The sequence below is a fragment of the Apaloderma vittatum genome, unplaced genomic scaffold (assembly GCF_000703405.1).
Source record: "Apaloderma vittatum isolate BGI_N311 unplaced genomic scaffold, ASM70340v1 scaffold22604, whole genome shotgun sequence".
Classification (NCBI taxonomy): domain Eukaryota; kingdom Metazoa; phylum Chordata; class Aves; order Trogoniformes; family Trogonidae; genus Apaloderma; species Apaloderma vittatum.
The window spans coordinates 17908-34446 of record NW_009712428.1 but is presented as its reverse complement, the minus strand read 5'-3'; the positions used below and the strand labels follow the sequence as shown (position 1 = coordinate 34446).

At 37.8% G+C, this 16539-nt stretch overlaps 1 protein-coding gene across 1 annotated transcript in view; it reads right to left on the bottom strand.

The window, feature by feature from the left end:
* The window catches only part of CENPE (centromere protein E, 312kDa), a gene marked incomplete at its 5' end in the record, with an annotated part of 37186 nt that overhangs the window by 2774 nt on the left and 17873 nt on the right, over positions 1 to 16539 (bottom strand). The window contains 16 exons of the mRNA XM_009867986.1: positions 30 to 142; positions 1322 to 1525; positions 2149 to 2370; positions 2936 to 3145; positions 4574 to 4783; positions 6182 to 6394; positions 7866 to 8012; positions 8095 to 8295; positions 8943 to 9080; positions 10126 to 10343; positions 10556 to 10718; positions 11875 to 12096; positions 12981 to 13139; positions 13252 to 13536; positions 14390 to 14599; positions 16240 to 16398. Coding sequence (XP_009866288.1) covers positions 30 to 142; positions 1322 to 1525; positions 2149 to 2370; positions 2936 to 3145; positions 4574 to 4783; positions 6182 to 6394; positions 7866 to 8012; positions 8095 to 8295; positions 8943 to 9080; positions 10126 to 10343; positions 10556 to 10718; positions 11875 to 12096; positions 12981 to 13139; positions 13252 to 13536; positions 14390 to 14599; positions 16240 to 16398 — 3074 coding nt within the window. The remainder of the gene's footprint in view (positions 1 to 29; positions 143 to 1321; positions 1526 to 2148; positions 2371 to 2935; positions 3146 to 4573; positions 4784 to 6181; positions 6395 to 7865; positions 8013 to 8094; positions 8296 to 8942; positions 9081 to 10125; positions 10344 to 10555; positions 10719 to 11874; positions 12097 to 12980; positions 13140 to 13251; positions 13537 to 14389; positions 14600 to 16239; positions 16399 to 16539) is intronic.

Sequence of the window (16539 nt, the reverse complement as noted above, 5' to 3'; positions counted from 1 at the left end):
AATTGTAACAAAGTAAAATCTGAACTTACTTCATTTCAAAAGAGTTGGCTTGTTTCATTCTTTCCATATCATATTTTACCAATTGGTTTTTGAGATGATCAATTTCTTCTTTGTACAACTCACCACCTTTATCTAATTTTGCCTGAAAATAAAATACTTATTATGAGCCAGCAGTGTGCCCAGGTAGTCAAGAAAGCCAGTGGCATCCTTGCACATATCAGAAATAGTGTGACCAGCAGGAGTAGGGAGGTGATTGTCCCTCTGTACTCAGCACTGGTGAGGCCACACCTTGAGTGTTGTGTCCAGTTTTGGGCACCTCAATACATGAGAGCTATCAAGGGGCTGGAGCGAGTGCAGAGGAGGGCAATGAAGCTGGTGAAGGGCCTGGAGAATAAATCTTATGAAGAGCAATTAAAGGAGCCAGGGCTGTTTAGTCTGAAGAGGAGGATAAGGGCAGACCGCATCACTCTCTACAGCTACCTGCAAGGACATGGTAGAAAGGTTGGTGCTGGTCTCTTCTCACAGGTAATTAGCAATAGAACAAGAGGGAATGGTTCCCAACTGCAACAGGGTAGGTTTAGACTGGACATTAGGAAAAATTTTTCACAAAAAGAAGTACTCAGACATTGGAACAGGCTGTGCAGGGAGGTGGTTGAGTCCCCATCCCTGGATGTGTTTAAAGGTTGTTTAGATGTGGTGTTGGGGGATATGGTTTAGGGGTGAACTTTGTAGAGTAGGGTTAGTGGTTGGACTCGATCCCAAGGGTCTCTTGCAATCTGAATGATTCAATGATTCTAAGAAAGGCTTGTTACTTAAGAATTAAAATGGTTGCTTACTTTGTATCTTTACTATGGTCTGCTAGATTTTGAAGGACTAGACTGGGAGCAGGAAGTTATTTTTGGCTAAGATTGCCCACTAGCACTATAGTATTAGTTGGCATCCTAAATCTGGTGTATTATATGTAATCATATTTTAGCAGGTTGACTTGTTTGCAGATATAGGTCTGGGAACTTTGAGCTAGTATGTATGGAAAAGAGCTTATGCTTCAGTTTCAAAATAGAATTTTTTTAGACGGTTTTAGAAACGTATCACTTAAAAGTGATTAAATTTAGTGTCTGATATCACAACGTGGGTTCTAAATTTTGTCTCTGAGGGCTGCACTTGTAGATGTGAAATTTCATGCTAAACAGGCGAGTACAGTTTTATTCTAAGAAAGTCACACAGAACAATAAATTGACTTTAAAGCTATTTCATCTACAGCTGTTCTGAAGCATGCTTTCTCTCTAAGATCAGAGAAGAACGAGAAGTATTTAGCTCATACCTGAAGACTCTGATTCTCTGTTAAGGCAGTTCTGAGGCACTTCGCTGTCTCATTCAGTTTGCCTTGAAGCTGGGCAAGCTCACTTGTTGCTGTTTTCATTCCTATCTGTGCTTGTAGCTTGTTTATTCTGTCATCTTTATCTTTGACATTTTTTCCTGCTTCATCTATTGCATTTTCCAACTTCTGAATTTTTACTTCCATAGCCTATAGAGATATATCCATCAGTTATGAGTAGTTATGCTATGAGATCTAACAGTAACAGCACGTGGTCCTATTCTCCATGAAAATGAAAAACTCAAGCCACACAAAAAAATTCAACACTGCAGGCTCTATGGCAACTCTTGGGTGTCTACCTCACTGTTGTGTCGCCTTTCAGCATTAGAGAAACACTTCAGTCTAAGAAAAAGCTTGTTCTGAACAAGGGTAACTGTGACATTAAGAAAAACATAGGACAGAGAGAAAATGAGTCTGCAATTCCTCAGACAGAATTCTTCAGCTTCCAGTTTGACACAGCAAATAGCATATACTTAAAGGAAGCATCAGGAGTGTCACACTATTAAAATCAATACTTGAAAAACAAATGAGAACATTTTATATGGATTTCTAAACTAATATCTATTTGTGTATGGAAGACAGAAAATTAAGATAATCACATTATAGGCAAGAGCTTAAACTTTCCTTTTGGGAAGCTACAGAAGTACTCTACCAACGTACTGTGTGGCACAGATTTACAATTACCATTGATTTTTGTTTTGTTTTCAGTTTGCAGTACTCTCATTTAGAAAGCAAGCATCAGAGAAGTTGTCCTTAGAGACAAATATTGATACCTTTATATCTTGTTCTGCAGCCTTTAATTTGTTATGGAGCCTGTAGTTTTCTTCTTCTAATGCAAGACTGACAGAGCCACCAGGAGCCAGTTGTTCTTTAAGAGTGTTTAGCTCTTGCAGCAACTCCTCACTTTTCTCTTTCCTCTGTTTCCCTTCAACATCAGCATTTTGACAACAATTGGCAGTTCTAGCATCCAGCTCTGAAGAAAGTTGAAGGAGTACCTGATAATAAGTAACGTTGTACAGATAAATTTTAAATAAATTTTTGAATCAGCTAAAAATAAGGCAAGTGAAGAAACAGGAAGTATCTCAGCCTGTATTAATTTCACATCCTTGTTTCAGTGTCCTATTTGAAGATGCTTGCTTGAATATGAATTGAATTTTAAAAATGGCTAAAGTAGTTTTGATAAAGTTGGCTTGAAGAAAGCAGACCCTCTGATAGGCCTAAGTCCTGGAGGAAGTGATTGTATCAGGCTGCCAAGTTCTACGAGCAAAGCCATAAAACAATTTTGAACCTAGTTTCCAGAATTCAGTCTAATAAAACCACATATATATTTATAACCTAGAAAGTCTTTCACAAGGCAAGTTTTAAGTCTGGATGCATCAGAAAAAAGGAATTTTAAAACATTCTTCTAAGTATTACTACATTCATACGGAACTATACAATATAGGAAGTGCTAATAGTAATGACTAATCTTTAGGTTTCTTGTGTGTTTTGTTTTCAATCCGTTTAGAGGCATTTTCAGAGTACTTATACAAAATATATTTCTGATTAAAGATTTTTTACCTTTACTTTAGGAGTCCAGAAGTTAATGATTTGCAAAAGTCTTTCATTATCTTTCTTTAACTCTTCTTTAAGTTCTTCTGCATCGCAGTGAGTGCCTGAACAAGTTTCCCAGAACCGTGCTGTTTCTTTTCTAGCACTTTCTTGCTGCTGTAAGTCTGCCTCTATACAAAGAAGTTCACTTTCCATTTCTGATACATCTTTGAGAACGTTCTTTAAAAAAAAAAAACACAAAAAAAGACAAAAGAAGAGAGGGAATTCGAGTTTAAATATTACTTTCATAACTATGTGTCTAAATATAGAGATTTTGCCCTCCTAGGCTATCAATTTTTGCAGGAGGTCTTTTTTTAGCATCTAAATACCATAAAAAAGGTTGTTGGCCAGGCAAGAGAGACTGGAAACAAACACCTGAGAACGATCAGCTAGGAATTAGGACTTCCACTCACAAAAAGGTGTTGGGAGCATTAGCCCAACTGAAGTGCATCTACAGTAATGCACATAGCATGGGCAACAAACAGGAGGAGCTAGAAGCCATTGTGCATCAGGAAAACTACCATATAGTAGCTATCACAGAAACATGGCGGGATGTCTTCCACAACTGGAGTGCCACAGCCAGTGGCTACAAGCTCCTCAGAAGTGATAGACAAGGAAGGGGAAGTGGTAGGGTAGCCTGTATGTTAGGCACTGTCACAAATGTTTAGAATCTGGCCTGTGTCAGGAATATTACAGCCATCTCGAATCCTGTGTTTAGTTTTGGGCCCTTCACTACAAGGAGGACACTGAGGTGCTAGAGTGTCCAGAGAAGAGCAACAAAGCTGGTGAAGGCTCTTGAGCACAAGTCTTATCAGGAGTGGCTGAGGGAACTGGGCTTGTTCAGCCTGGAGAAGAAGAGACTGAGGGGAGACCTCATCACTCTCTACAGCTACCTGAAAGGAGGTTGTAGAGACAGAGATCGATCTGTTCAACCAAGTAATAAGTGATAGGACAAGAGAAAATAGGCTCAAATTGTGCCAAGGGAGGTTTAGCTTGGATGTTAGGAAGAATTTCTTTACTGAAAGGGTTATTAAGCATTGGAACAGGCTGCCCAGGGCAATGGTAAAGCCCCTTTCCCCAAAGGTATTTAAGAGTAGGGTAGACCTAGTGCTTAGGGATATGGTTTAGTCAAGGACTTGTCAATGTTAGGTTAATGATTGGACTCGCCAATCTTAAAAGTCTTTTCCAATCTAGGCAATTCTGTGATTTAGTGAAAAGCAATTTCACTATACTTAAATTACACCTTACTGGGAAAATGAGAAGACAAACTACGCTCCTGAGGCAGGTGGGAAGGGGAAAAATATAGTCATGTTAGTATGTTTCTCTCATTGTCTTAAAAGTCATTTGGTATGATTTAGTACATATTTGACAGGGCAAATGAGTAAATAACATTCCCACTATCTTATAACCTCCTAATTTAACTTTGAGCCACTTTACAAAATAGAATCTTCATATTACAGAATTAGTAGTATTAAAAAAATAGGAAATCTATCCCCTCCTTAAGTAAAGTCTTCACAGATAAAAGCAATGCCATTAGATTCGCACCACCACATTACCCCATGCCTTGGAATATGCAAGTCTTTCTCTGAAAATGGTTTCAAATACTACCTCTGCATCCAAGTGCAAACTCTGTAGCACTTCACCGATGTTTAACTCTTGAGAAGGTATTTCATTCTGGTTCAAATAAATCTTCTTGAGACACTGAATCTGAGCTTGTAGCTGATCTTGTTTTCTCTTTTCCTCAAGCGATTCCATTTTATACTTGTTAACAGTAGTATGATATTCTCGTTTCTTTGAGCAAATGCGACTGAACAGAAACTGTTGTAAAAGCACAGAATGTATCAGCGAATATGCTTTAAAATGATACCCTAAATCCAGATAAAATTCCATATTTTATAGTTCAATCTATTTACTCTTCTAGTCCATAGGTGTCCAGGACAACTAAAACATGACTACAAAAATAAAGTTCAGACATGTTGTATTGCAGTGGCATATAAGATTTTTACCTGGGTCAGCATTTCTAAGGTATACTACTTTTGTAGACTCCTAAAAAGGCCAAACAGTCTAAAAGGCTTTAGACAGTCATCCACGAATCTAGACTTTGAAAAGCAAAGCATTCTACGTTATATTTAATAAGCTTGTAAAAGGTGCAGATCTACACAAAGAGTATCACTGTGCTGGTTTAAAGCTTTTTTCTAGTTGAGATCATGTTTTGTCATAAAAGTTAAAAGGCTTCTGTAGAAAAAAAGAAAATCAAACCTAAACCCCCTACTTGACATTATGAAATAAGGCTCTTTGGAAGAGTTCTTAAACTTTTTAGCTAATGGATATTTATAGACAAAACTGAATCTCAAGATCATGTCCAGTATTTTTACAGGACATGAACCTCAACCTCTCCCTGGGCCTGTCGCAACAAAAAAACAACCAACCAACAAAAACCCAACAAATGCCAAACAAAACACCCAACCTTTAATGTTTCATGGTAAACAAACAGAAAAAAAACTTCATCATTTGCTGTACTTGTGCATGTGAGAACAGGAATCCTCTCTCAATTGACCTTAACTTTTTCCTGATAATTTGAATCAGTTTCTCCACTGTACTAGAGGTTGGGGATGGTCTGCAAGGTTATAAGATATCCAGCTACGTGGGCAGTCTTGCAGAGTAAACATGCGTCTTCAAGGCATCTTGTGTGTCTCTTTCCACCCCAATACAATACATACTTTGGGGCCCATAATTTGATTAATGGAGTACAGAAAGAAAATTTCTTTTCCCAATGAAGAAGGATTAATATTAATTAAATACTGTACAAAGTGGCTGAACTACAGTCAAATAGTTCCAGTTTTCCAGGACTGTAAAGCATTTACTATCAATTTATTTCGTGCTGGCAATAAGAATCAACACCGAGGTTGCGGGTTCGATTGCCGCTCGGTCCCCATGTGTTGCCTGGTCTAGTCGAGAGGTGGCGTCCCTGCCCATGACAGGGAGGTTGGACTAGATGATCTCTAAGGTCCCTTCCAGCCTAGGCCATTCTATGATTCTATGATTTCCCACTAGATATAGATTCACAAAAAACAGAGCTAGAGGTATAGAATCCTAGCTGTAAGTATTCAGAGCTTATAAAAAACCCCACAAAACAACCAACGAAACCAAACTACAAACTAAAACCAAATCAAAGCAACATGAAGTATCCATGTATTTATCCTTTAAAGTTGGTACCTTCAGTTTGTTCAATAAACTCTGGAGATGACTGTTTATTTTCTCATTTTCAGTTTGAAGTCTTTTGACTTGCTTACTCTGTTCCGGTAAAAGCTGAGTCAGTATCACAGCTATCAGTGCTTTCTGACTGTTCAGTTCATTCTTTAGATTAAGAGACACTGTCGAGAGACATTCATACCTCTTCCCCATATTTGGGAATTTCTCAAGAAGCTCCTAAGTGCAAGTGAAAAATTCAGTCAGTCACAATAAGTTATAGCTTGAAATAAACCACCAGACTCCAAGACTAACCCATACAACATGTATTGGATTCATAACAGAAAAGTTAATAGAACTAAGACTCCAGTTTTGACTTGCCTTTGTCGGAGGATTACAACGAAGACACTAAGCCAGGCACAAAAGCTGAGAATTTCTTAGTTTTACAAAAATTAATTTGAGAGACTCAGATTATTTTGATGGTTTAGATTGCCTGGCCATATCAAGCCCTGTAGATCAGGCCTGAAAGGAAATTGTTTCCTGTTTACTGGTTTGCCAGCTGGGCTGCCCTCAGGATGGGCTCTCATCTTGATCTACACTTGGACCTTTGTTGAAAAGAAGAAATCACAAAACTGTTCCTAGGTCTCTGCCACAACAAGTGAGATGTGATCAAGCAGTGAGCAGAAATGCACTAGACTTCAAGGCACTCCCAGTAAACCGCAACCCAATTATCACATAGGAAGCTAGGTTAGACTTTTTAAAGTAGGTATAAAACTTCCTAGGTATACTGCTTCCATCTTTGGGTCTTCATTGAAAGAAGCAGCATTCACTGGTTTAACTCTTCCCTGCACAGTAAAAACACTGGATGAAACACGTGCCCTACATCCAACAGGAGCACATACAAGATGCTTAAGAAAACTGCACAAGCAAGAGGCAGACAGGATCTTACCTACTGCAAAAGTCATAAAGGGAAGGTGCCAGGAAAAGGGATCAACTGATGTTTACTTCTCTGACTATTAGCTCCCTACTCCTGATGTAGGACAGAAAGACAGTGTGAATGGAGAAAGCTACATAGAACTGATTTTTGCAGGTTGATCCTTTACCACTGTCGGTATTAACTGAAGCAGCACTCAGAACTTCTAGCATGTATAGAATGATGCCCAAATCTGCTGCTCAGACTTAGACTGCAGTACAATTGTACTCTTTAAAGTGTTTCACACATACTCATAAATCCTGGTTTATTTTGGCTTTCAGTAGGTTAGTAGTACTTCTCACATCTGTGAGAAAGTATATTCAGGATAATTAATTACCAAAAGCTCTGAGGAATGACAGGAGCTTCCTATTTGGAGGAGAGAAGTTATTTGAAACCAATTTATTTTTGATGTGGTGTGATGGAAGAGAGGATTTTGGGGGGGAATTTTGTAAAACCAAAATGGTGAGATGCTTCTACATGACTCTTTATTTTCATTGGAGTGGCTGGACAGCAATGAAGTTAAGTGAGATGTCTCAACTGAGAAGTTCAATCTAACACTCTCAGAACAAGATGCACGGTTATTGAACAGCAAAACCAACTGATCCCATAGTTTACAGCATTTTAGCAAGATATACAAACAATTTTATACATTGTATACAGAAGCAAGGTTTCTGCACCAGAACAACTAGCATTCAGGTTTTACATATATCCTTAAAATAAGCAGAGAAGTAAGCTTACCTTAATTTCCAAGGTTTTTTCCTTCAGGCTGTCATCAGCCACCTGCTCTGCATTATCCAGCAGGTTCACCTGAACGGGGATATCATTCACATTCCTCTGCTTCAGTTGGTCTAGAGCACATTCCAGTTTTGCGTTTGTTTCAACACACTAAAATAAAAGCATACATATTCAAGTACCATTCAGGAAGAGAAGCTATGAATAATTCAGGTATGCAACTTGCAACACCAACCATCTCGGAATTTTTTTGCAATTCTCTCTTGAGCTGATCCCGCTCAGATCTGACATCCTCGAGAAGTTTTTGTAGCTCATCTTTTTCTTGATTTATTGATGAGATTTGTTCTTCAAGTTGGAGGTAGCAGCTAGTTCTTTCAGCCAGTAACTGGTCTTTTTCACACGATACACTCTTTAGCATCTCAGTTATCTGTTGAATCTATAATAAACAGCAAAGAAGAAACAAGAATTACGATGTGGTCCTGGTCCATGTACTCCCTATGATGTACTCAAATCAGTTGTGTGAAATACAAAGAACACAATTTACAATAACTCTTAAATTCACACTAACAGCAAGAGAAGAAGTTTAAAAATAACTTTGGAGTTCTAATCATGCAGAAAAAGGAATTAAAAGGAAGATCTACAGACAAAGGAAGAGTTTGACAAGTGAAAAGTGAAAACTGCAAAAAGATCGAGTTAGTGAGAGATAAGTGCAAGACTTTCTGAATAATGGGTACAGTTTGAAAATGTGCAAAGCACCAAGGATTCTAAACCCACTTACGTGCATGCCATCTACACATAGTCTAAATAAATGTGTGCAACTACTGACTTATATTAAGCCTGCACACATTACATAAATCAGTGTCCATTCTAACAGAGTGGCCATTCCAACTAGTTACGAGGCTGAGACAAGCCGAGGATGCAATTTCTAAACATCACTGAAGAAACTTGTACAAAATCCTTTGCCCATGTTCATGCATATTTAGGACTGATAAAAGAGATTTGCTGGGAATTAAAAATCAAATAAGGTTTGTCTTGAGCAATACCTCAGGAGACAGAACAGCTATTAAAACCAAAACTCCTCACCTTGCTTGTTAGGCTGTCCTCCACAATCTCTGACCGCCTCTGAACCTTTACCAAATGTTCTTCCCTTTCTTCAGCTTTGATCTTCTCATTGCTGAGGAGTTCTTTTTGCCACTTCAACTCCTTTTCAGTTTCAAGAATCTGGAGTAAAAATAGAGCAACAAATATAAAACTAAGTTCTGAGTTAACATGGGAATCTTCCTCTCTTGCACTAGGCTGTTCAATATTTCGTAGGACTCAAAATACCTGGCACAAAAAACAAACCCACAAAACCAAATCTGCTTTAGTTTGAGTACAAGAAAATTCAGGTTTTGTCTTAGAAAGTTTCTCTTTTCACTAAGCAAAGCCTACAAGTAGCACACTGATAAATCCTTAGTAAAGAATTAGACAAAGTATGTTACAAACATTTGGATACATTTTCTGCAAGCCCTGTTTAGACAACTGAGTAAGACAAAGCAGAGATGTAATTTGAGGAGAGTTCACATCCAGAACTATCTAGAAATTATTACTTAACACAATTCTATGAGTTGGACTGCTGTCAGAGTGCTGTAATATTATCTTGGATAATGTATTATAGAACTATCACTCCTTTCCCTAAACCTCTGAATTTCCAGTGAAGTTGAAGTTTAACAGCAAGACAACTGATACTCAAACTCAAGTGAATTGAAAGGTATTGGTAGCAAGAGTAAGAGGATTCTTCTCTCGCCATAGATTTGAATTAACTATAGATATTTAAAGTGATTACTCAATATCTGAACAAGGACTGCTACTCAAGGAATACTGCCCAATGTACTCATCTTCACGGTTGTGAAGAGATGCCGCATCCAGAAGAGAAAAAGATGTGAAAATTTGTCAGCTTTAGTTTCAAAACTTTGGAGCTCAACTACAAAACATACTATTTCATCAAATTCCTTAAAAATATGTCTGTTAAGTGTTTTGGTCAAACTCATGTATATTCTGGTTCCTCATTTATTCCTAACTAAAGCAGCCTCAGATGACATTTTTGCAAGAATTTGTATATATCTTTACGTGCCGTTCCACAGGACAGAAGCTAAGGCATGACAATATTTTTCCATCTGGGTATATAACACTGATACTTGCAAGATATTTTTCAAGACAGCTTCAGAAATTGACCATCTTCCTCTACCAAGGTTATGGTTATTAACTTGAATCAAAGATAAAGCACCTTATCAATACTCTCCTGTAGGTTAATCTCCATTCTTTTCTTCTCTGCTTGAATACCTTCCAGCATCTCCTGGAGCTGATCTTTCTCCTGTGCTAACAAGTCACACTGTGTCTCCAGCTGTTGAAGTTTACTGCTTTCACTCTTCATTTTTTCTTTCAGTTCTTCCAGCAGCTGATGCTTTTCCTTAGTTACCAAATCTAAGTCCTCATTCAGCTTGGCTACCTATTAAAAATATTTTTTAAAAGTATAAAATCTACTAGAACATATATAAGTATTAACAAAAATTCCTCTTCTGTTGCTAGACTGTATTACCATGACATCATCTATTGGACCAATAAACCAGCACAAATTAACAAATAATCTGTTATTCTAAATGAGTCCTCGAGGGGACACACTCTACTTTATTTCTATGAGTTTCTTAATACTGTACTTGCCTTTTCTTTCAGTTTGTTTATTTCTTCATTTAGTTTTTCTTCAGTGTTCTGCAATTTCTCTTCTCTGTTTGCTAGCATGTTCTTTTGGGTATCAGCTTGCTCTTTCTGATGCCTTAGTTCTTCCTGTAGATTTTCCATTTCTGCCAGAATTTTTAAAGACTGCAGAACAAGATATTACATGAATGTCCACTCCATATGACTAAGTTTTACTTATCAAGAGTTAAGAATTATAAGTCAAAGCACTTGAACTTCTAGAAGAGAGCTACCAGAAAAGTCAGTAGTTTACTTCAGTTGTCATTCCCTCATGCCTAGTTTTGAGAACTCCAAAAGGAAGAGTCTTTAGAAATAGTATTTACTAGTTAAAAGAAAAAAAAGTAGTCAGAAGTAAAAGGAAAGAGAAAAATGCTGTGAGGAGGAACAGATTATCTAGATGACTGAAAAGAAAAAAATCCAACAACAAAACAACCACAACCCCCCGCCATGAAAGATATTCTTGTGGCAACTGCCACGAGCTAGATGAACCATTTGTCCAATTGTTTAGCAGCAAGATGTAAATCTAAAATTAAAGATGAACCTAGTTTGCCATTATTAGTTTTTAAATTAGTTGGTCTATACATACATGAGATCAAACCTGAGGTTTGCTGAAATTCATATGAAAGCTTTTATATTTCTTAAAAGAATTTGCAGAGCTCCTATTAGGAAGAAAGCATCTACCTGACTTCCTTTTAACCTTAGAAATTATCAGCTTGATTTTTGTGAACTACATATCAGAACAAATTTGTCTGAAATAATACATCAACATATTTTCATGCAAATACTTGGAACACCAAGTCACTAATCTGTCAGGAAGTAAGACATCAGGAAGGAGAAAAAGAATAGCTGATCAGTTTCTTCTCTGGGTTTAAGCTTTCTCTTCATCAATCCAGAATGAGCAGAAGTGGGAGAAAAATTAAGCCCTTGGATATGAGTAAACCTGGATTACCTCTACTGTTCAGTGCTAAATGCAAAGGCACCGTACGTGGAAGGTAAGACAGGAGTTTGCAGAGCGTTTGTCCAGCAGGTGGCAGACAACTGTGCCTAAACCCAGAGCGGGACAGTGACCCAGGAAGAGCACAGGGGAAATAAGGGAAAACGAAAAAAAAGGAAAAAAGAAAAAGAAAAGGAGAGAGACAGACTCAAAAATCCAGATTGGATCAGTAAACTAAATTTCTAGTTTGCTGCTGCTATGAACAAGTGAAGGGAACGGAAAAGATACTGAATAATTCAGAGGTAGAACCTACCCTTAAAACAATTATTTAGGAGATTTTATACGTACTCTTTCCTTGCTTTCCCGACAGTCAGCCTCTAATTGATCTCTTTCTGCTTTACACACCTCCACCATCTGCTGTAACTCAGCTTTCTCCTGATTAAGTAAAGTGATTTTCTCAAGCTGCTGACAGAGGTGTTCATTCATCGTTCTTTCAATTTGTTCTTTTTCTGCCAGTAGCTTGCCATGTTCAGAAGAGACATGAGTTAGGTTTTCAGTTACTTCAGTGAGCTAAAAGAATAAATAAGAACTGCTATTAATATTTCTAATAATCTCTAGCATGGGTGTAAGTAACTTGACAATTAGTTTGGAAAAACCACCTAAACATTCTAATTTATTAAATTTTCTTGTCCCAATAATCATGCTCTGATTCAAGAAGAGTGTTACTGGATCATATTTCACAAGCACAAGCTGTATGTATGGGTTATAACTGGATTACTTTACAGAAGACACCTCCATTAATTTCCTGCTAGAGTCAACAAAGAAAGATACAAACTTTGCTTAAAAATCAATCAAAATTCAGTGCTTCTGTGTCACTGGTAGAGGAATGTGTAAAAAAAGGTACAGGCCATTATAACTCCATAAAATGACTCCATTACTGTGTCCACAGCAGATTGTCTCAATTCTAACAAGCATTAATGTCTTCTAAAGGCCACAATAGCTTCAGACATGAAAATAGTAAGTAGATAAGAAGTTTATAATAGTGCAGCAAATTAAAGAACGAGTTAAAACTTTTAGTTGCCAAGTATCTTCAGAGTTATATAGCTAAAAGATACATTATTAGAATTGTATTAAAAGACTTGGAAAATGTATTGAGGTCAAAAGAGCAGTATTGATTCCAAATAATATTCTGTCATTCAGCTAAAGGATGCTTAGTTAAAAGTAAGGGTTGTAGCTTGCAGGTCAAATTGCATCTCTTCAGTGCCTCTGTTTCCATGGTATGCTTTTGAGAAGCAGTACAAAGAAAACAAAAAGGAAAAAAATCAAAAAAGGAAAAACTTTTAATTAGGTTCTGTTATTATGTTTACTAAACCCTTACAAACTGAAGTCTGCAGAGGACATGCGTTGCCAATCATGATAAAATTTTTAGTTTAGTTGACAAAACTGCATCTGACCTTCTTCTGCAGTTCATCGGTTGCTTCTTTCAATGCCTCTTGTGCTCTCAAGAGTTGATTTTCTTTCTCTGAAATCCTTTCTTTCAGCTCCACAATAGTCTCCTGATGTTGTGCAAGAGAGTTACGAGCAGATCGCAACTCTTCCTTCATCTCTGAATTCTTTGGACACAACAGAAAGTACATTAAAGCCCAAACAACACTTCCAAAATTTAAGACAGATGTTTACTAAAGCTGTTATCCTAAAGAAATAGGATTTTTTTTTTTTTCTTACCATGATAATTGTCTCCTGTATAGTTTCTTTTAGCTGGTCTCTCTCGTTTTGGAGATTCTCCACTTGCAATTTAAGATTATCATCCTCTCTTTTTGTCTGAGTGCTTACTTCCTGACAGTCACGCAATTTTGGAGTAAAATCTGTACTCCCCATGTTTTCGGATTCTCTTTGACTTCCATCGGCCTTCATTTCCTCCATTTCATGCAGTTTCCATTGTGCGTGGTTCAGCTCTTCTCTCAGAAGAAGCAATTCTTGCTCAAGACATTTTTCTCGTATCTGTGGTATCTATTTTATACAGAGATAGAAGTTTACACATTTGGGGAAGTAGCTTTAAGGGAAACACAATCAACCTGTCAAAGGTCAGATACATAAACCAAGGTGTATGTTTTTGGGATTTGACTGAACTCTATACGCAATTCAACTTTATTTCAATAAGAGACATGTAAAAGTAAAATCTGAAGTGATGACTTTTGAAATAATGTACTAGAAGTAGAATTTCATGGCCAGTTTAAGCCTGAGGGGAAAAAAGAAAACAAATCCAGACCAAAACCCCAACAACAAAAACCAAAACATAAACCTAACTATAGAGAACTTATCATTATTTCTAGTCTCAACAGTAGATAATAACGGTTTCAAGACAATTCTTTTCTTGAAATTTGTTCACTCCCCTTAAGTACTAAAATACATGCACATACTTCACTTTTCCCTAAGTATGTGTTAACACATGTGCAATCAGCACATCCAATGACAAAAAATGTTGGCTGCAATGTCCGTTTCACTACCAGTAAAAAAGTCAGTTCTGTCTATGCTTTCATAAAAGTAGAATCATCCTTTCCACATGAGAAATTTTTAGCTTCAGTTACTTACAGAACCACACCTCTGTGCAGAACATCTCAGAACATTGCTATTCTGTACCAACTTAAAATTCTACTTACAGAAAAATGTCATGGTCTAGTACTATTTGTCCACATACTACAATATGGGTGGAATATATTTCGAATAAACAATAATAAATCTGTTGTTTCACAGTCTGCAGTCAAGCAGCAGGACCCTATTCTCCAGTTTGTTTTGCAAATTGATTTCACTCAGGTGAACGTTTAAGTAAGCATGCTTTCTATTGCAGCGTTAGCATAATTACCGAAGTTCCTTCTGTATACTCTACTTTTTCCAGATGTAAACTGTCCGGCTTATCCTGTAATGAACTGCTGTCTTGTGTAAGGAAAAAGTTTTGTTCTGTTTGCACCTGCAGCTGATCAGCTTCTCTACAGTTACTATTTTCTGATTTTTCCTCAGCAAGCTGGTCTCTCTCGGACGTGATGATTTTTATTTCTTCTGTCATCTGTGATATCTATAGAAAATATATAAAGACAGTATTTCCATCAATTCAAAACCAAAATTAAACACAAGAGTTTTGTTTGTTTCACTCTACTGCAGTATTTTTAACATCAAACCACAGAATCAAAATAGAAAAACTCCAGAACTGAGTCTTTGGCCTTTTGTTTTAAGTGCTAACCTTTTAGAAATCTTCAGCAGTATCAACCAGATTTTTATCTAGAAAATGTCTGAGAGGAAGAACTCAAATGAGAAACATCCGTTGGATTATTTTTATGCATTTCTTCCAAAACATGCAAATGCTGAACTGGCATCCATTCACTAATTGTGTCTGGCAGCTGATACACTTCAAGAGAAATCCAGTCTCACATACTACAGATTCTCCTCGCAGAGAAACGGCAGCGCTGAAGCAACTGTGTGGTGAGGGTTAGGGCTGGGGCGGCCACTGAATGCTGACAGATGCTCCCTAACCCCTCTCCCTCCCCAAAACAGGAAGGGAAACAGAATAAGGTAGAGAGACCTAAGGGTTGGAAGAGAAAACTAAAGCAGCTTTAATACAATGGTAACAGAACTTACAAGGAAATAATAAAAATAATGAGCTATATACAATTTTATACACACCCGATATTGAATCTGACTCCCCCCCTGACAGCAATCCCCACTGATGCTGCAGAGCAGGTGGCATTGGGGAAGCCCCAGGCTCAGTGACAGAGGGGAACAGGACACTGGAGCTGGATTCAGGAAGGCAGGACCCAGATCAAAAGCAGGAGGTCAGATGGAGTCCTCCCTGGACCCCAGCCATTGCAGAAAACGGATGAAACTCTCATGATCACTCAATTTATACTAAATATGACGTATATGGAACGGAATACTCTTATTGGTCACCTGTCCTGTCTATTACCCCCCGGATGTGCAACCTTTTACTTCCTTGTGACCCCTCTTACTACCCAGCACCCCCAGCGTGGCACACAAGAGCCAGCCGTGGCCCTGGTCACTGTAGGAATAAGGGTAAACGAGTAGGAATAAGTATAAGCAAGAGCCTGTCTGCATCCCAGTCCCAGGCAGTAACTGTAAACATCAGGTGTTATCACTGCCAGTAGCACACAATGTCTGCTAAAACATGCTGCTGACTTCAGAAAGTGCAGCCTTTTAGAAGAGACTGAAATGGAAAGTAAAAATCACTGAACAGAACTGGTTCTTTTAGCTCAAACCAGGACACTGTGTAACATACAATAGGTCTCAGCACCGTTCTTTGTCAGGTGCTGAACAAACAGGTACAACAAAAAGTGAATCAATTTGCTGCTGTGTGTTGGGATCTGAACTGCCACACTTCATTGGGACTGAGTGTTATAACCTATGAGCCTCATTTCTACCTCTTAGTAAGACTTCTCTCTCCTTCTATTTGCCATCTGACGTCACCACTCAAACTGACAACCACCAGTTCAGAAAAGGCTGAGCTTATAGCTTGAAGCTCTACAGAAATAGATCAGCACCTGGTAAAGACTTGTATCAGGCACTTGCCCACTTGCTACCAAAAGCCTAGAAATTTTCTAAGGACAAGCAGAAGAGACTGTAAACAGACCAACTAGGCTCATTTTCAGTGCTGGAAAACAGATTAAAAACATTTTTAGTTTGAATTATTACATTATGTCTTACCCGTAATTCAAGTTCCTTAATGGTTTTCCCTAGGGCCTCTTCAACACTCAGAATCTGAGACTCTTTTTCAGAAATATTTTTTTCCAACTTCTTGATAGTGTCCTGGGATTGCTTGAGAGAACTCTGCGTATTTCTCAGTTCTTCGTGTGCCAAAATATTCTTTGGAAAAAAGAAAATTCATGAAAGAAAATTTTAGTATTTTGCAATGTTAGTAAGCACTCCTTGATTAAAAGAAACAAAGCAAAAAAAAAACCACAAAAACCACCACACAAACCCACACTCCCCCATATATTTCAGCAT